At 40.6% G+C, this 20,726-nt stretch overlaps 1 protein-coding gene across 1 annotated transcript in view; it reads left to right on the forward strand.

The window, feature by feature from the left end:
• The first annotated feature begins 10,779 nt into the window (after positions 1-10,779).
• Positions 10,780-20,726, forward strand: part of CHMP4C (charged multivesicular body protein 4C) — a 29,153-nt gene continuing 19,206 nt past the window's right edge. The window contains exon 1 of the mRNA XM_019453364.2: positions 10,780-11,149. Coding sequence (XP_019308909.1) covers positions 10,960-11,149 — 190 coding nt within the window. The 5' untranslated portion in view covers positions 10,780-10,959. The remainder of the gene's footprint in view (positions 11,150-20,726) is intronic.

Below are 20,726 nucleotides of genomic sequence, written 5' to 3' on the forward strand. Positions count from 1 at the left end.
CATCCGGTTGTGAGTGCTTGGAGTGACCAGTGTATATGCACTCCAGGCCCCTGGGGAGGCGGCGCAAAGAAAGAGGAGTTGGTCTGTTTGTCTTTTTCCTGGGCAGACGTCTTCGAGCCCAGTCCTTATGGATATGCCCAATTGCTTTTCTAAAATATTGCATGCTGAAATTCCCTCTGTGCAGCAACTCAAATCGGGGCCGACCTCACAGGGACTGTCTTTTTAAAATTAATGTGACTCTGGAAACCAGCACTGTGGCAGGCACAAGTATTTGCAGTAATCAAGAGAAGGAGGACACTGGTTATCCAATTCCGTATGCATTCTACACCAGTGGATATAAAGTAAATGCCTCTTTCAAGGGAGTCATGAGGCTTTTTAAAGTTTTTTTCCCCCAATCTTTTTTTTTTTTTTTTAAGTCTGTAGCTCTTGAGGTCCCAAGTATGTACTAAACTGCACTGAGTCCCTCAGTTTAGAGAGTCCCATCTCCCAACTCCCTGAAGTAAGCTTGTGACTCCATTGGGGAAAAGGGGAGTTTCAGACTTGATGAGCCACTTCAAAAGGTACCAAGGAAGTAGAGGTTCTTCTAGGTGGGGTACAAATGGATACCATTCCACTGAGGTGACATCAGACACGACTCAGAGTAGGATGAGTGACAATCAAAAATGTACTCATGACAGGAACTAGAAAAGTATTCAATGCCTCGTATATAACTGGGTATATCCAAATCAATATTCATTAAGGATGGGGGAAGGGTGAGATTGGGAAACAATTATCATTACTTCAAGATTTGCTCTTGAATAAATCTGTTTAAGATCTCCATCTCAGATTTGCTTGTGTCTAGAAAAACTTCAGATTTTACAGCTGGAAGCAACCTAAGACATCAGTTATCCCAGTGTCTTTGTTTGTTTAAGATGGGGAAATGGATTTATAGCATTTAAGTGATTCGCCCAGGGGCACCTAGGTGCCTCAGTTGATTAAGTATCCAACTCTTGATTTTTGCTCAGGGCATGATCTCAAGGTTTGTGGGATGGAGGCCTGAATCAGGGTCTGGGCTGACAGCATGGCATCTGCATGGGATGTTCTTTCTCCATCTCTTTCTTTCTCTCTCTCTCTCTCTCTCTCTCTCTCTCTCTCTCTCCCCCCCCCCCCATTCCCCCACTCATGTGGCCTCTCTCTCAATATAAATAGCCATTTAAAAATAAATGAATGATTTGCCCAAATTAGTGGAAAAGCCAGGACTAAAATTCAAGTATCAATGACTTCTGGTATTCTTGAATCTAAGAATCAGCAACTTGATTTTGTAGGTTTCTTTTAGCTGCTTGGGTCAATCAATAGCAGGTTTTCTAGAATTTTACTAAGTGTTTAGAATGTTCTAGATAGGTGGCAAATATTTTATCAGTCCAACCAAAAAATTAAAATATTCTTACTTTTTCAGCTCACTTCCTCTGGAATTGTAGGGAGCATTAGATGATTAGACTAATCAAGATTGCAGTTGCTAGCTTTTTCATCTCTGTTCTCCTTTGTGGATTTCTCCTCTAGGTGCTACTTCAATATGTCAGTTTCCCTTAATTTTGTGTGTAGTCCATTTATCAGTTTACATCCTCATACAAGTGAGATTCTCCTGGTTCGAAATGACTCCCATAACCATATTCTCTGTCCTGAGAACTTTTTCCCCAAGCTGAAAGTCTCTATTTCGATCTGTTGGCATATTCACTTAGTGTCATCTGTCATACAAAACTTGAGCCAAAATGGGATGCTTTCTTACCATGTCATTCCCTCTCTAACAAAGGCAGTGTATCACATTAGAAACCTTGAGTTGGCTCTTTACCACTCCTTTCTTATTTCTCTCATGGAAGTCGCCATTAAGCTCTATCAATTATGCCTCAGAAGTGTTGCAAACCTGTATTCTTCAATTTCTCAGGTTGCTTCCTCTCAAATGACTCCCTTCCTTACCTAAGATACTCCAATGATTCTCCATTATTCACAAGATTTATTAACTTAATGAGGAATCTCCAGCCTCAGCAATAACTACTTCCCCTCAAGCGCCCCACTCTCCAATAATTTCCTAAATCTTCTGTTTCTTTCATAGGCTCATACTTTTACACATGCCTTTCCTTTTCCCTTGAATCTTCTCTATGCCAGGGTTTTCCAAACTTTGAAAATAAGAATCAGGTGGGGTGCTTGTTAGTAAACACCGTTGTCCATATCCCTCCCTGGGTCTAATTTGGAAGGTCTGGAATGGGTCCTGGGAAGCTAGATCTTTAACAAGTCCTCTCACATTCATTCTTGTTGGATCAGTTTAAAACACAGGTTTCTCTTTTACTCCACCTTCAGAATATTATTCTGTTATCCTTTCGACTGAGAAAGCTGAGTACATAGGCAAAATTCAGTCCTCCAGGATATCAGGCACATGCTGTGGTAGCAGTCACTACATACTCTCCTTACTAGCACTAACCAGGCAGTATTATAATTTACCTGATCAAAAAACACTTTCAGTGGCTTCCAGTAGCTACAAAATAAAATCTGCACCCAAGTCAACTTAACAAACCCATTCTAGATTTGATACAAAATTGAGTACGACACAATCTCTGACCTCAAGGAGCTCACAAAGTCTAGGAAGGAATATCCCAACCTCCCTTTCTTTTTATCGCTCAAAGACCTTTCTACAGGCTGTGCTTGCTGTAGCCTCAGACCCTTTCCAGGTGTTGTTCCTTTTACTAGGAATGCTCCTTACCCTCCACCTGGTTTCTGCTTTTTCTTTAGCAGTCACCTCAAATATCTTTTCCTTAGGAAACTCTTCTTTGTTCTCCCGACTAGGACAAATCCTGCTGTTATTACATTCACTTTGTATCTTCTTCAAAGCATTTGTCCCAGACTTGATTTTGTATTTGTATGATTATTTGATTAATGTTGGTCTCCCCCTCCACGCTGTAAGCTCCGTGAGGACAGGGGCCTGATTTTGTGGTTATATAGACATTCACTGTAGAATTCTGGTTAATCTGTCTTCATGTCTATGCACTCGTCTATAGGATTGTTATATCTCTGAAGAAATTTATCTTACATATTCTGTATCAAGTCTTTGGACACTAGAACTTCAAACGTTAACAGTTATAACAGCTAAACTCTCTGATTACTTTATTACATACCAGGCACTTAAATGGATCATTTTATCTTCACAAAAACACTTTTAAGATGGGGTGCCTGAGTGGCTCAGTTTGTTAAGCTTAAGTGCCTGACTCTGGATTTCAGCTCAGGTCATGATCTCTCACCATTCGTAGCCCCATGTTGGGCTCCCAGCTGACAGGACAGAGCCTCTTGGGATTCCCTCTCTCTGCCCTTCTTCCATGCATACACACGCTCTTTCTCTCTCAAAATAAATAAACATTAAAAAAAAAAACGCTTTAAGATCAATATTATTGTTCTCCTTTCATCAAATGGCCTATAAGAATAATTCAACTCCTACCTCCTTGTCCCCAGTATCAGAAACTGCTCTCCCTCTTCATTGCCTGACTTAATTGTACTTACCACCTGTCTTCCTGGTGAACCTCATGAAGTAATTTCTTCATCTGGAATTCCTTCTCCTTTCCCCAAATTTACCTAGCCATCTCCTCCTCATCTTTCAGCTCTCAAAAAAAGGCTTTTAGGACCTTTTCCCTGGTTTCCTATTGTTACTGTGACAAATTACCACTCAGTAGCTTTAAACAACACAAAATTTTTTACCTTACTGTACTGGAGGTCAGAAGTCATAAAGCCCTTTTGTTGGCATGGCCGTGTTCCTTCTGAAGGTTCAAAGGGAGAATCCAACTCCTTGTGTTTTTCACCTTCTAAAGACTACCTGTGTCCCTTGGCTCACAACAACCCCTTCCTCCATCTTCAAGGACAGCAAAATGGCATCCTCAAATATCTCTTTTCCTGTCCTTCCACCAATCACCTTCTCTTGCTCTGACCCATCTGCCTTCCTCTTTTAAGAAGGCTTGCGGGTACATTGAGCCCACCTGATATTTCAGGATACTCTCCCTATCTCAAGAGCCTTAACGCAATCACACCTGTAAAATCCCTTTTGCCATATAAAGAAACAGTTCTAGGTTTCAGGGATTAGAATGTGGACAACTTTGGGGGATCATTATATTAACTACTCCAATATATGTTCTCATACTTCCCAAAACTGACACATGGTAAGGCCTCAAAAAATACCTGTCTACTGAATCAGGGAATGAACAAATCAACATTGACAGACAGACCCTCCAAGAGCATTCTTAATTTTAATTAGCATTAATAAAAATGAAATCTTCACAACAAGGAACATCAACATAATAGCTTGTTTCACTCTGCTTGACAGGTCAAAAAACACCTGGAATATTGTGCTGGGTTCTATACTTCAAGTGTGGAAGAGGTAGATTGGGGCAGGTTTAAAGGAAGGCAACAGGATGGTGGAGAATGAGAAACAGTATTATGTAAAAGAGCACTCATAACGTTTGGGGCTTAATCAGCAGAAATGAAGAAAGGTGTGAAGTGAAGACCCCCTCCCCCCCCATCAAGACCTACCATCACACCACTATCATAGCAGCCAGTGTGCACGTGTGTGGGTGCAATGCATGTGTGTATTTTGGAAAGCAAGCCTTTTTAGCAACAGTTTGTTCCAGAAGGAGACTTTGTAACATTTTCATAAATAATTACTCTTTAGGAGGTAATTTAGTTGCCCTCATAAGCATACATAAAATTATTTTGAAATGACTCAAATTTTGCTTGGCACAAATTGGGTACTCACATGTTATTAATTCACTGTAAGTTTGTTTGTTCGTTTGTTTGTTTGTTTACATTCATGAAACTTTATTTTCCTCCAAAACAAGTCCAAACTTCCAAGCCTGGCCCAGCAGCAGGGCCCTTCAGGTCCCTTCAGACCTAGATGGGGAATCATTTCTTTCTTTCTTTCTTTCTTTCTTTCTTTCTTTCTTTCTTTCTTTCTTTCTTTCTTCCTTCCTTTCTTTCTTTCTTTAAGTTTATTTTTGAAAGAGAGAGAAAGAGATGGATAGAGACAGAGGGAGAAAGAGAGGGAGAGCATGAGAGCACAAGGGGCAGAGAGAGAAGGAGACACAGACTCTGAAGCAGGCTCCAGGCTCTGAGCAGTCAGCACAGAGCCTGACACAGGGCTTGAACTCACGAACTGTGAGATCATGACCTGAGCTGAAGTTGGACACTTAACAGACTGAGCCACCCAGGTGCCCTGGGAATCATTTCTTAATAGACACCCGTACCTCTCAGGCAGAGCTGGAAGGGAAGGGCCCCTCTATGTTGGCTTGCAGGGTGCTAACTATAAGATTTTTTTAAAAGTGTAATAGCAGCTACTATTAACTTTACTCCTTGAAATTCCCACCAACAAAAAAGGAAACAAATATTTTAAAATATGAATTAGTTTCTAGAGTATATTTTTAAAATATGAGAAAGTGGTTACCTCCTTCTCAGACGCTAGATGCAACATCTGTCCAAAGTTTTTCCGTTGCCCTGATTAATATGGCCAGAAATTTTTTTGCATACTGGTCTCAGAGATTTGAAGATTCAAAGTATACTTTCTCTTCTGTATCAGAATGATGATGACACAGATTAGTGCATGTAGAGAATGTGCTTCCCAATAGTTTCATATTTTATATCACTGTTTGAATATTTTATCACTTATATTTCTTCATTCATTTATTCAGAAAATAATGATATAGAGCCTTTGATGTGCCAGGATCTGTTCTAGGAACTGGGAATACACTGGTAAACAAAACAAATAAAGATCCTTGCCCTCATGGGGAGCATTCTAGTGGGGAGAGGCATGGAAAATAAACAGAATAACAAAATCAAAACAGCATATGATAGACAGTGGTAAGTGCTATGGAGAAAAGTAAAGCTGGGAAAGTGGATAGGAGTCCTGTAGGAGTAGGAGGGTGAGAGGAGAGGCCTGTAATTTTAAATCGGGTGGATTGAGTAGGGGAGACTTAAATGGAGAGCTACAGAATGTGAAGGAGTGAACACCAATGTCTGGTCAGGTTTCTGGGCAGAAGAGCAGTGCCCAGGCTCTGAAGGGAGAGTGCATCTGGTTAAAGTCCAGCCAGAGGGAGGAGGCCAGTGTGGCTGGAGGCCAGTGGAGGAGGATATGTGGACAGGGAGGTACTGGTGATGTGACGGTGGGGGTAGGTAGCACTCCCTGTAGGGACTTAAAGACATTTGCGAAGGGCTTGGCTTTTTACGAAGGGAGATGGGAGGTCAGTTTGGGGTGGGGAAGTCTGACCCAGGCTCATTCTAGCTGCAATGTAGGGAAATAGCAGCAAGGTCAAGATGATCACAGGGAGGTGAGTTAGAAGTCTGTGATAGATAGCTGAGAGGTGAGAGTGGCTCGGAGCAGGGTGTTAGCAGTGTTGGTGGTGGCCAGTGATGGGGTTTTTGTAGGAGTTAGAGCACATGGGGCTTGCAGATGGATTGCATGGAGGTGAAAGAAAGGGAGGTGTGAAGGATGACCAGGGTTTTTGATCTGAACAAAAGGAAGGCTATAGGTACTGTTAATTAAGAAGAGACGGAAACCATTTGTGTGTTCCTCGATGAAGCACAAAATCTCTTTTGATTGCACTCAGGTATAACCAAATTCTGGAGATAAAGGGAGGTGTAAGAATCACCTTTGGGTAGATTATGTAATAAGGGTGATCTTGAGGCAGAGGGCTACATCTCATTTTATATTCATTAAGTGGTTGGTATCGAAAACATTCTATAGCCAAATCTGATAACCCTTAGATTCTTTAACTTCTTTCTGATCAAGGATAGACAGAGATATGGGAAAACATGGGTAAAGAGCTATGCAGGCAAAACTCAACCACAGGCACCATATATCTTCATTATGAATTAGGGGAATAAAAGTTATTTTTGCAAAATTATTATTTTTTCATAAGGGCTAATTTTGTACTCATTATTGTGATTATTATGTCCAATGAATATTTGGTTCTAAGAAACAAAAAGAACTGCTGATGAAAAGAATGTGTACATGCTTGTTGGGCTGCCTAATAAATAACTATTTGATGATGATTCTGCAGTATGTTTAAAGGGTAATTCTTCTTCTGTTGCTTTAGAGAATTCATTTGGCATTCTAAAAATGGATGTAATTTCAGGCCGTGTCCAAAATGTATCAATTAGCCTGACATGTAGGTCTTTTTAACAGATCTATAAATTTCCAATTTCCTTTGCCATCTTAACCATGGTAAATCATCCTGAACAAGATCATTCTTTTGAACAACAGCCTCCTTATTAACTGAGATCAATTGAGATTAGAAAATGAAAAATACACTAGATGCTGAGAACTCTTTATGAAACCACATTTGTAGGGTGAGGATTGAATGAAGATAAATGGGTTATTTTCAGCTCCCACATCATTGATTTAAAAATGTATTCTCTATATCCCACTGCTGGATTAAACACTAATATATATTTGGACAGTTTACTTGCTTGCAAGAATTATCTTTTCCCCATTCAGGTTCTGTATTAATGGAAGGGAATGCTTTTTAATTTCAGTGTATCTTGCTTTGCATACCACATACATTTCTACACATTAAATTGCATAACATTGATTTTTTTAATTGAATGATAAATTAATGACTAAGTCCTTTGTTTTAATTTCTGATTGATTTTTGTTTGCTCTTTGGATAACATACAAGATGCTTAGCACATCATGTGGACCCTTAAGTGATCTGCATTCTGCCTACCTTTAAAGGTAATCCCCAGCTACCCCGGTCTTCGTTCAAATCCTACTATTTTACATTCAAGATTTTTGCACATATTGTCTAAATTTTAGTTCTTTAACACTGCCTGCTTTATTTTTCCTGCGTAACACAAATAGTACATTACTTACTTACTCAATTGCCTATCTTCTCCTAACTAGAAAGTAGGCTGCAAAAAATACATGGATTTTCATCTTTCTTTCTTCACTGCTGAATCTCTAGCATCTAGAATTGTGTTGGGTATATAGTATGCACTCAGAAAAAGATGATGAATGAATGAATGATTCCTTATCTTGGTATACCAATTTCCCTTCTCTAAACCTAGGTAACTTGTACTCATCATCCTAATTCCAGCTTAAATATCACCTTTTCAGGCTACCTTTTTTGACCCTCCTAAGACAAGATCAGCTTTCTCTATTATTGGTTCTTACAATTCTCTATATTTCTAAGTTCTCCATAGAACTTCCTAGGATTTAGCTTATAAACTCTACTTTTTGTGAGATAATTTGCTTAACTCCTGTCTTCTCCCCTAAACTGTAAAATATCTCCATATCTCCTTTTCTTGTTTTTTTAAAAATTTTAAATGTTTATTTATTTTTGAGAGAGAGGGAGAGAGACAGCACGTGCACATGAGTGGGTGAGGGGCACACAGAGAGAGGGAGACACAGAATCCAAAGCAGGCTCCCGGCTCTGAGCTGTCGGCACAGAGCTGGACATGGGGAGAACCCATGAACCATGAGATGTTGACCTGAGCCAAAGTTGGACACTTAACCAACTGAGCCACCAAGTGTGCTTCTATCTTGTTCTTAATGGTCTCTCTGGCATCTAGCATAATGCCTGGGACAAAGGGATGCTCTATAAATATCTGTTAAATGAAACATGGATGGAAGAATGATTAAGCAATACCTCATTATAACTTTCAGTCCTCTGTTCCACTTGTTGAATGCTCTCCCAACAAAAACTAGTTGTTAGTGAACCACAAAGGAGTGTTTTGCTATACCGGAACAGATCTTATTTAAATATAGCCCTCAATGAATTCATTAATGCTTGTAGGATCCCTTAAAGTTAATGCATCATACCAGCCTCTTCACCCCCCACTTTATTTAATTAAATAAATATTTAATGTGTTTCTCCTCTAGACCAAGCCATATAGAGGGAAAGAAGGTCATGTAAATAATGCGAAGACCATAAGCTTTAAAATATAAAGCTCTCTTACCCTCTAACTGCCTGTGTGAGCTTGGCAAAGTTACCAGTTAGGCTTTTGGTTCTCTATCTGTCAAATAGAAATAGCAATGCGTATTTTGTGTGGTTTATGTAGTGGTTATTAATGATGCATGTGGTATGCATGTCACATAGTAAGTGCTCAAAAGATAGCAGTTGTTACTACTATCACTAGAAGGTAAGCTCCTAGAGGGCAGATTACACTTGCATTTCTAGTACCTTACATACCGAATCCTCTTAATAAAGATTGGTTAAACTGACCAACAATGGGAACTGTGGCAGAATATATGCTCCTTGTCAACTCTCATCGGGCTTAGAGTCTAAGCAAGAAAGTAAGTTCCAAGACATATTCATGAAATATTTAGATAATAATGAAATATAATACTATAGTTTATAATTCATATGAAATTATAGTAACATATGTGTTACAACCATAAGTGCTTTGCATGGCCAGGCAGAAAAAGATAAGGGGTGGCTGGCTAGAGTTATTGGAAAATGATATGTTCACACGTTGGTGTGTGTGAGATCTATACGAGTGAGCCTCCTGTGAAAATGTTGTATTTCTTTGTCAAAATTTGATGCTGGCTACACCAATGTTGGATAAAATGGATTAACCTGCCGCTTCTGTGTTACTATAATGGCAGGCAAAATTGGGTTATTGATCCTGGGTATCAAGGCGTCTTTGTTATAGTAATGGATGCTTTTTTCCCCTGCTTTAACAATCAGTGGTGAGCTAACATCACAAATAGGTTCTGATGATGTTGGGTAATGTGTCTCAAATAGGGGTGTATTACGTGGGAGTATATACTAGCTCTTAAAAACTAGAACATAGACTCCATTCCATATTCCACTTCTTTGCAGCATGCTCAGCACAGGTGTTCAATCGTATGACATCATCCATAATCAATACCTACTGCTGTCCTTTCATCTCACCACTCTCTGCTTATAGCTCTAATAAATGGGACTGAGATCGGTGAGCATGAACAGAAGAACGTTTCTTTTCTCTAGGACCCTCTCTCCTTTTTGTTACTTGGGTGTCTTCATAAAGATGCTTGACTTAGATCCAAACACAATGGCACTCCATTAAAGGTTTTGATATGCCAGCATCCACACTGAAAGCTTCGGATGCCTAATTACAGAATTGAATGCAACAAACACACTGTGTCCTGACCTTAGGTAGGAAAAGAGATGAATACCATCTTTCAGCCACTTCAAGCCATGTGAGGATGATCCAGAACCGACCCATGCCAACCGGCATCCAGGCACGTATCAACCTGTCCAGAGTCTACATCTGCAGGGGAAAGCCCAGTCAGCCTCGTGGCTTCTAGAAGAAGCCGCTTGGCCACACACCTGCCTCCGAGTGGCAGAAAAACGTCCTGGAAGCCCGTGCCTCTGCACACTCACACCCACACGGTATACACTGAGACGAACACATCTGAATAGTCAGAGATCTGAATACAGAAACACTGTGCTCACAGCAGTCACAAACAAAAACACATGCGTGGAATAAAGTACTTTTCAAAAATCTGGGTCGGTAAAGCGCTCTTATCACACACTTCGAGGCCCCGCGGGAGTCCCCTGGAAAAGGGCTTTTCTCGGAGCCATTCACAAACGAGGCAGTCCTTCCCCCGAGGTGTGTCCTCAGCGTGGATCAAACGGCAACTTTGTTGCAGTCCCGGCAATCTTTCCAACTCTTTGCTCTGCTCTTCCTTAACTCCCAGACGGCCGGGCGGCGCCGGACCGGACAGCCACGTCCTACTCCAGTGGCCTCCCCGCCCTAACCGCGCGGAGGGGCGGGGCCCAGCCGGCTGCCAGGAAATGCCCAGGAGTGTGTGTCACCTGCCCCCGACGGCTTGTTGACTCCCTGGGAGCGCTGCCTTTCAGTTTCTGGGCCCCCGAGACCAGAGGACGATCTCGCTCACCTGTTCCCCAGGCGCGGCCCCGGGCGCTCCTGAGACTCTCCCGGGACCCCTCGCCCCTCAGATCCACAGCCATGAGCAAGTTGGGCAAATTCTTTAAAGGGGGAGGCTCTTCTAAGAGCAGAGCTGCTCCCAGCCCCCAGGAGGCCCTGGCCCGACTTCGGGAGACAGAGGAGATGCTGAGCAAGAAACAAGAGTACCTGGAAAATCGAATCCAGAGAGAACTCGCCCTGGCCAAGAAGCACGGCACGCAGAATAAGCGAGGTAGGCTTGGGATCTGGCCGCAGACATGAGCTGTCCCCCTTCTGTCCCCAGCCCTTTCCTTGGGGGAAAATCTGCCCACAGCACCTGTATCCCAGGAGGCCAGATTTGCTCCCACAGCCTTTCTAGGAACTGGTATTGACCCCCCCCCCCCCCCCCCCCCCCCCCCCCGCCCAGGGCCAAAACTGGAGTGAGCTGAGCCAAGCATAATCCTAGATAGCAAAATGTTAGGTAGTTCCAATCGAGATGAACGGTATTTTAATGCAATATTTTAAAAGTTCAGAATTAATGCAAAAACCTCATGATGAACAAAATATCACAAATTTTAAATAAAGACAATTGGTATTGTTGATTTCTTTTTCTTTTTGCCTCTGGCTCTTATGTCGTCCTATAAAGCACTTTTTTATTTAACATTCTTTTTTTTAGAAATGTAATGTTTTGTCCATCATGAATTTTTTGTATTGATTTTGATTTTTAAAAACATTGCATTAAAATATTATTTATCTTGATTACTAACTTTTGGTACCCTTTAAATTTTACTCCTGTTCTGACTTACCCTAGTCCAGCCCTGCAGACTTCAAATATCAGGTTTTCTGCTGTGTGTTTATAAATATCAAATCATACATTTTAAGTTGCATGGAAATCTCTAGTGAAGTATTTTCTGGTATGTTCTGGTTCACCTGGCTCCTCAGCCATTGAAAAGTTTAGTTGGCTGCTGTGCAGTTGAGACATTACTTTTTAAAAAAAGCAGGGAATTAAATATTATATTTCTTATTACTGGTTTTTACCACACAAGGGACTTTGAACCAGTAATGATTCTTGGTGCTCCTGTCACACCTTGAACCCTTGTTATTGTCCAGAGTTAATTGGTTTCTTCAGTGTACTGCTCTCTTTATAGAGAATAGACCTAAACAGCACATATATAAAAGCCCAGGGAGAAGCTGAAGTGATTTGGTGTGGTAACACTAGAAATGGAAGTGGTCTTGTAATGGCCACCTCAGAAACAGAAGCGGTAATACAGAACTGTGTCCACCACCTAACCCTGAACTTGTATCCGCAAGTCAGGCTTCTTTAGTCATAACAAAGCCTTGGGAAGATTTACTTAGCCCTGAATGATGCCGCCATTGTTTAATGCAGGAAAGGAATAATGTCTTCTGGAGTTGACCTTGAAAAACTCTGCTGCTTCCCATAAAAATGTGCCTGATACATTTGTGTCCACTTATTACCAACGATAAAACGGCCAAGTTTCATTTTTCTCTGCTACTGCATATAACTTTCATCTACATTATAGCCTGTTTTAGAGTTAAATGCTGGTTTCTATTTTTACTCTATGTCTGAAAATACTTTGGGAAGCTGTTAAATGGCAATTTCTAAAGAGAATACCATGCCATTATGGCTTGCTAAAAAGTCATTGGTAGTTCTGTTTCTCTGCTCTTCCTCTTCAGTTTGATGTGCACTCTGAAATTTGCATAACATCTGTCAAGGGATGTCTTTCTGTCTGTCATCCTTTTGGGTCTGTGTATCGCTTTATCTACAGTGGTTGCTCAGTAAATACTGGTTAAAAAATCTTAAAAATCGAACATCTGCTCTTAAGAAGTGGTGAAAATGTAGGTTTTGCTTTCAGAAGATAAAAAATGTAAGATAATATAGGTTTTATTGATTTTTTTTCAGAAATGGTCTCCAATTGGTAATGCACTAAAGAGTGTTACAGGTTGACTATATAAAGACCCCACACCCAAAATTAAAGACAACATTAATTAAGAGCATCAATCTAACTTTCTTTAATCAGAGAAGTTACAGATGCAAGTATCATGTGCAAATAATCAATTGGGGTTTGAAAATTCACTTATTCTTTGTCATTTATCCTTGGAAACTTCACTGGTGTTAGCCCACACCTGATTTTACAGTGATTCTGAGAGTAGAAACAGGGTAGTTAGCATGAGTTCATCTGTGCTCTAAACTATGGAAAGAATTCACGGGCCTCTGTATCAGAAACCCTGTCAATATCAGCATCTTCCAAATAAACCAGATAGCTTCATATACACAATAGTTTCTGTTTTCCATTAGCTACCAAGAAATATTTTCACACACATAGTGTAATCAGGCCCAATATAATTAGTACAAAATAGACCTTGTACTATATAAGGCTGTATATAATACAGGGCTGTATATTGTGGTATAAGAGCTGTAGTTTACATTATAATCTGAGTGATATAATGTATGTGCAGTAAAGTTTTACTTCTAGACATGGCTGATCAGCTAGCATTGTATCAGAAAGAACCACACTCCTAGCGACTACAAATTCTTCAGTAATCTATTTCTCTACAACAGAAGTTTTGCCAGCATTCTGAATGTCAAAAGTGGGTTTTATTGGTAAAATGAGTAACTTTTAAATTAGCGCAATGAATGTTAGAAATGAGATCTCATTGGGGAAATTATAGATATCCTAAATATATGGATTGAATAAAATAGTTTGAGACACTTCCTTGCTTCCCATTGTAAGAACAGGTGATAAGAATCTACTGGAGGTATAACCAACTTAGAATGCTACCTGAGGCTTGATCTCAGATCAGTGCCATGTCAAGTCCTTGGATCACGTGTTGGGGCGCCTGGGTGGCTCAGTCGGTTAAGCGTCCGGCTTCGGCTCAGGTCATGATCTGGCAGTCCGTGGGTTCCAGCCCCGCGTCGGGCTCTGTGCTGACAGCTCAGAGCCGGGAGCCTGCTTCGGATTCTGTGCCTCCCTCTCTCTCTGCCCCTCCCCTGCTCATGCTCTGCCTCTCTCTGTCTCAAAAATAAAAATAAATAAATAAATAAATAAATAAATAAATAAATAAATAACATAAAAAAAAAAAAAAAAAGCCCTTGGATCATGTGTATTTCTGCCCGATCGCACCTCCCACAGGGCACAGCACCTTACTAGGGGATGTTACTGCCTTCAGGGAGCCTTTCATACAAGGTAGATTGGAGGCCCTGAAAAGACATACACTTGGGACTTCATTGAACTCATGGAATCCTGAGTTTTTGCCTGCTTGCGGTGTATGTTTGTTTACGCAGCATTTAGTCTGAAACTTGCTCTCACTGTATCTTATGCCAAGGTTGTGCAGGCATAGCTAATTCTTCTCACCTCAAACTTCTTTGGTAGTTACCATAATCTACCAAAAAGAACCTGAACGTGCACCACCAAATTGTTTTTGCAACACCCATGATATTCAAGGCCCTGTTGATCTTTAAGATTAACATTTGGAGCAAGATTTATAATTTGGTTGAAATTTTAGGTCTGAGGGGTGCTTGGGTGGCTAAGATGGTTAAGCATCCAACCCTTTATTTTGACTCAGGTCATGCTCTCACAGTTTGTGAGTTTGAGCCCCACATCGGGCTCAGTGCTATGTCAGTACAGAGCCTGCTTGGAATCCTTTCTACCTCTCTCTCTGCCCCTATCCCGCTCATTCTCTTTCTCCCCCCACCCCTCTCTCAAAATAAATAAATAAACTTAAAAAAATAAAAATAAAAATAAATTTTAGGTCTGAGATTACTTGATGTAGCTTATGTAGATTACCCCTGCTTCATAGGTGGTAATCTCCTTTACGGAAGAGCAAACTTTTTACATACTACTAACTTTTATTCTTTTTTATTTTCTTTCTTTAAAGTTTATTTATGTATTTTGAGAGAGAGAAAGAGAGAGCGTGAGAGCTAGAGCAGGGGAGGGGCAGAGAGAGAGAGGGAGAGAGAGAATCCCAAGCAGTCTCCATGCTATCAGCACAGAGCTCCACTTAGGGCTGGATCCCACCAACCAAAAGATCAAGAGTTGTACACTCACCCAGCTGAGCCACCCAGGTACCTCAGTTTTTCTGTTTTGAGCCCTATCATCTGGAGCAGTTTTTATTTATTTATTTTTTTTATGAAATTTATTGTCAAATTGGTTTCCATACAACACCCAGTGCTCATCCCGAAAGATGCCCTCTTCAATGCCCATCACCTACCCTCCCCTCCCTCCCACCCCCCATCAACCCTCAGTTTGTTCTCAGTTTTTAAGAGTCTCTTATGCTTTGGCTCTCTCTCCCACTCTAACCTCATTTTTTCTTTTTCCTTCCCCTCCCCCATGGGTTTCTGTTAAGTTTCTCAGGATCCACATAAGAGTGAACACATATGATATCTGTCTTTCTCTGTATGGCTTATTTCACTTAGCATCACACTCTCCAGTTGGAGCAGTTTTTAATATTAAGTCACCCTGATGCCCAGGTCCCACACCCATAGATTCTGATATAATTGAATAGAGTGGGGCTCAGTCATCAATATTTTTAAAAGTGCCTGGCTTAAGGATGAGTAACTTAAATCTATAGTAATGTTAATGAGTTAGAAATACAAGGTCCTTTCGTCTTGAATGCTTCCTGTTTTCACATGATGGCATCTATATGGGCATCTATGACACTGATAGTATTTGTGTGCTTCACTGGGATAACCAGGGACTAACAGCTTGGGGACTCTTGACGCCCCAGGCTATGGCCTCTGTAGCTGAAGGAATCTGTATCTCAGCATACTGCAACCGCCTTCCTGCCACACTGGTCTGGTGGAACACTTTAGGGGTTGATATTCTTTTTTTTTTTTTTTTTTTAACGTTTATTTATTTTTTTATTTTGGGGGGTACAGAGAGAGAGAATCCCAAGCAGGCTCTGTGCTGTCAGCGTAGAGCCTGATGCAGGGCTCCATCCCATGAGGGGTCACTACTCTAACCTCCCTTATGAGGTCTCTTAGAAAATAATATCCCTAAGAGATGGCCATAGTTATAATGTACTTAAATGTAAGGTCATGATCCAGTTTTTACACATTTGATAGAGAGTAACTTAGTGTCTTAGTTAGGAGTTTGGCTTCAAAGCAGACAAACCTGGGTTTGATTCCTAGCTCTGCCTTGGCACTTAGACACTGTGTGACTTTGCACCATTTACGAGGCCTGTCTATCGATGGCAAGGATAAGATTGATGCTCACGGTTGTGAGGATAAATGACATTATTGTGTAAAGTCCTTAATTCAATGCTCTGTAAGTATCAGTCATTGTGATAACAGTAGCATTTTTTTTTTTTTTTAAGCTGAAATTGGCTTCCTGCTAAGTTCTACTTACTGCCTCAAATTTTGTCTTCTGGAATAACTTCGAATAAATCTACTCCATCTGCCATGTGAAGACCTTTCATGTATTTGAGGACATTAGCCATTTCTCTGTGTCTCCTGTTCCTCAACTTCACCTTCCTCAGTCACTTCCTCAGTCACCCCTTACTGTGCTGAGGTTTGCTAACCAGGGCCGGGTCTAGGGTGACCTTGAGAGTGAGTGCCCCCTTAAATTTGTACCCTAAGTGCCTCTCATTCCTCTCCCCCCAGCCTGGCTCTGTTGCTCACCTTGTCCCAAGCTGAGCAGGAACTTCAAATATATAATTATGTGGAGAGATACGGATCCAGTCTGGGATTATCCACAGGCCTCAGGCTGTGGGAAGTGGGCAGATAGAGATGAAAGGTGGAGAGTAGGAAGGAACAAATTTGGCCACAATCCCTCCTCAGTATCATTACACATGATTCCAGGGAAACTTGGCTCTGAGGCCATTCTACCTCTTCATAGGGTATCTGTTTGGTGAATGAGACCCTAGGGCAGAGAGTCTTGTATTTGAGTGAGCCAGCGCACTTTGAAGCCTGTACTGTTTTTTGCCAAGGATGAATTTGCTTCCAGAGTCATGACTGAGACTTGGTCTTCCTTGGAGTTGGGGTGCATGCACGATCCCGCTGGTTTGGCCCAGTGTATGAACCTCCTGGGGCTCTTGAGTTTGCTTTTTATTATATAGTTGTCATGGAGCTGAATTCTGCAATCTCAGACACGAGGGACCAGAAGGACTTCTGTATAAAAAGAATCACATCTGTGTCAGCTGTGTGTCAGCTTTTTTTGCCAAAGTAGTGAGGGCAAGAGCATGCATGGCTCACGTAATACGAGACTGATACAGAATCCAGGGCCCTGATGGATGGGAGCTCCCTTGGGAGATATTACTTACCTTGTGACCTCCTTTCTTAAGAGAGTTTCTCAAAACGTGGCCCTCAGATCAACTACATGAGGATTCTTTGAGGATGTTTGTTAAAATGTAGACTCACAAGGACCCCCTCAAAATTCACATTTAGTACGTCGAGTGTAGTGCCCAGAAAGCTGAACTTTGAACAGATAACTCAATGATTCTGATGCCGACTACAGCTTGGGAACATAGGACGTGTTTATTGTTCGATGAGCTGCTAAGCTGGAAGCCTCTATTCTCTACTCTGTTTTCTTCCCTCACCATTCCTCCTGTTTCTTCCTTCCTCCTCCATCACCCCGAGACCCAGACGAGAAATTTCTACCCACCTCCCTCCTGTTGACTGCTGAAGAAACATTTCCAAAGCTTTGACAGATCCTCCTTCGCCATCTGAATTTGTTTTCTTTAGGGAAGTGCATACTACTCCATAATCCTTTTGAAGGGTCTCAGAGGTCTCTAATATTCAAATTACAACCAAGCATCATCATAAAGTGTTCTGCATTCCTCCGATTATTTGATACTTTGTACCATACCCTGTGTATTCTGGCACCAGAGAAAAGAAAGAATTTTATTCCTGGGGCATTAAGCACCCACATGGGGGTCAGGTCTTCTTCTCCAGTCAACTGCTCTTCTCTCTTCTGGAAAACATAGATCAATGGAAATGCGACCCTTCCTCCGTTTTCACCCCCAGTTTCTCTCCCACCTCAGGAGCTCCTCCTGGGCTTTCATTCCATGGTGGAGGAAACTAAAACATCTGAACCAGCCCTGGGAGCCTATTCACTGAAGTTGTGGTATTAAAACTTCTCACTTTCCTACTACCTGCCTTCCCCCCTCTGAGCCCTGGCAGGGATCCTAGTGGACCTACACCCTTATTCACACACTTAGGTACAGAGTGGCAGAATGCCCTGGGCTTTTTATCTCCTTTGTTCTGTTAATACTGCCTCAGTTTGCATATGCTTTTTCACAGGTACATCAGTTGCTTCTCGCCAGTGGATTCGGAGTTAAAAGTCCCAGCCAGATTTACCCTCTCCCCATTTAAATCAATGTGTTAAGCTTGCATTCAGTATTTTACCTTTATTTGTTACATATCATCTTATTTTCAATTAAGTCTTAAAATTCTAATTTTATTGTCTTATATGTGAGCTATTTCTTTTAGTTGCAAATTTGATCAGTAGGCTTTTTTTTTTTTTTTCCTCCCTGACAAAGACTTTGTTAAAATATATTGAATAAGACAGAACCCAAGGACAGAGCCTCGTGGCATGCCTCTAAAGATTTCATTCCAGGATACCTCTGCATTACAGTAACAATGTTTCATCTAAGATTGGGCTAAGGCATGATTACCTATTTGACAGATCAACGCTCAATGAATTCAGTTATTTGTCTAGCTATAAATATACCTGATCTACATTTTTAGCCCATATCATCTTTTTTCTCCATTTTTTTCTCTTTCCCCTAAGAATGCTTCAGTATACCTTGTGGGTTCTATTCTCAAAACCAAACTATATGCATATACTTTGCTTCACAAATGCCCATTTATGAACTGATAGCTTCATCAGATTCACCTGGAGAGCTTTTTAAAATGCCACATCAGGAGATTCTGTTTCAAGAAATCTGGGATAAGTTTAGGATTGTGATATTCAAGGCTTTCTGGTCGATTTTGATGTGCATAATGTTAGAAGGCTAGTGGGTGGTCTATGGTTTTTCCTTGAGTCAGCATCTAGTCACCCAAAGAAAACAAGCCAATGAGATTACTTTGGTATTTTTCATCTTTGGGGGGCTCATATTGGCTTCTAGTTATCGTTGTCTTCTTTTCTAATCTCTCAGAAACTGGAGTGCAGGGTGTTTCTCTTCTAGAATCATTCTTTCAAGGTTCCGTGGCACAGATGTTGACAGTTTGCTGATGTGTTGTAGCTACTTCTCGTAGGGTAATTGGTACCATTTCTTGTGTTGTGTAACTACATCTATTTTTTCCCCCTTTGTGAACTTGGAGCAGCATTATATATTCTGGAATAGTCATTTTTATTATTATTCTCCAGGCACAGAGCCTGTTTGGATTCTCTCTCTCTCTCTCTCTCTCTCTCTCTCTCTGCCCTTCCCCCACTGTCAGGTATGCATTCTCTCTCTCTCAAAATAAATAACTAAATAAATAATATTAAAAATAATAAAATAAATAAAAACTTAAAAAAATAAAATTGAATGTTAGCCATCTGGCTTAATGAAATAAAGTTGATACTTTTATGTTTGTCTTTCATATAAACTTAGAGGAATATAATTATGCAACCAAATACTGAACACTTTTGATATTTCATTCTCTATTTAAACGTGAATTTCTGTTGAATCTCTTTGATGCTTTCACGTAGTGCGATAGGCTACCTATCTGTTACAGGTGTGTCTTATTTGCTTTAGCAGTTACATTGTTCAAAAGGCCTTTCTCAGTGAGCAGTGCTAATTCCATGACCAATTTTTTTTAATTTGAAGGTCTTTTGTTTTTAAAATTTTTAAGTGTTTATTCGTTTTTGAGAGAGAGAAAGAGACAGAGTGTGAGCAGGGGAGGGGCAGAGAGAGGCACACACAGAATCCGAAGCAGGCTCCAGGCTCTGAGCTGTCAGCACAGAGCTCAACGCTGGGCTTGAACTAAAAAACCACGAGATCGTGACCTGAGTCGAAGGCAGCCGCTTAACTGACTGAGCCACCCAGGCGTGCCCCCCATGACCATTTGTTGCCATATATTTAGTACATGCAAGTGAAAGTGAATATAGCCTTAGAGTTTGAACAAAGATATTATCCTAATTAAAATTTATACTTTGTTCACCGCAGCAAGAAAAAATGCTATTATTATGTTAAACCAATTTATACATATTAAAGATCACATATGTAAGAGCCTTTGGTTTATCTTTTTGTAAGCAATTTGAAAAATTGTATTTATGTAAACTATCTTCCTTTGTTGAGCATCGTTCTCCACTTACACTTGAAAAGTTAAAGAATAGTGCAGCTCATCACCAATTGCAAGGTAAACCTATTCATAAAAAATTTCAAATAGAAATAGTGATCTTAAGGATAGGAGATATATGTTTTTCAAGATGTGTTGATCTTAGGATCCCAAGGGAATAATCATAGAATCCTAGACAGTGAGAGCTGAAAGGCACGATACAGATACAGTTTGTTGGTCCTCAGGAGCATCTGCAAATCACGGACACAGTAGTAGGAAATACTGGCACATCATGTGAGCAAGGAATATGCTACAAGTAAACTATGTTATACATATACATACACATATTCATACACAAATACATACATGTAAATACAAACACCTGTGCACACATGTACACATGTATATACAGATATATGCACGTCTGTATACATGTATACATATATACACATGCAATATAGAATTTCATCTATAGGTACATGTGCTTATCCTGTAGAATTAATCATAATCAGCTATTTCTGAGTTTTTCTGTTTAATATTTTCTGGTTTCATATTCATACTGTTTTCCCTACATTCTAGGCAATAGCAAGCTCATAGAGGTTACCAGTGC

The sequence above is a fragment of the Panthera pardus genome, unplaced genomic scaffold, assembly GCF_024362965.1.
Source record: "Panthera pardus isolate Hobbes unplaced genomic scaffold, ASM2436296v1 HiC_scaffold_7, whole genome shotgun sequence".
Classification (NCBI taxonomy): Eukaryota; Metazoa; Chordata; class Mammalia; order Carnivora; family Felidae; genus Panthera; species Panthera pardus.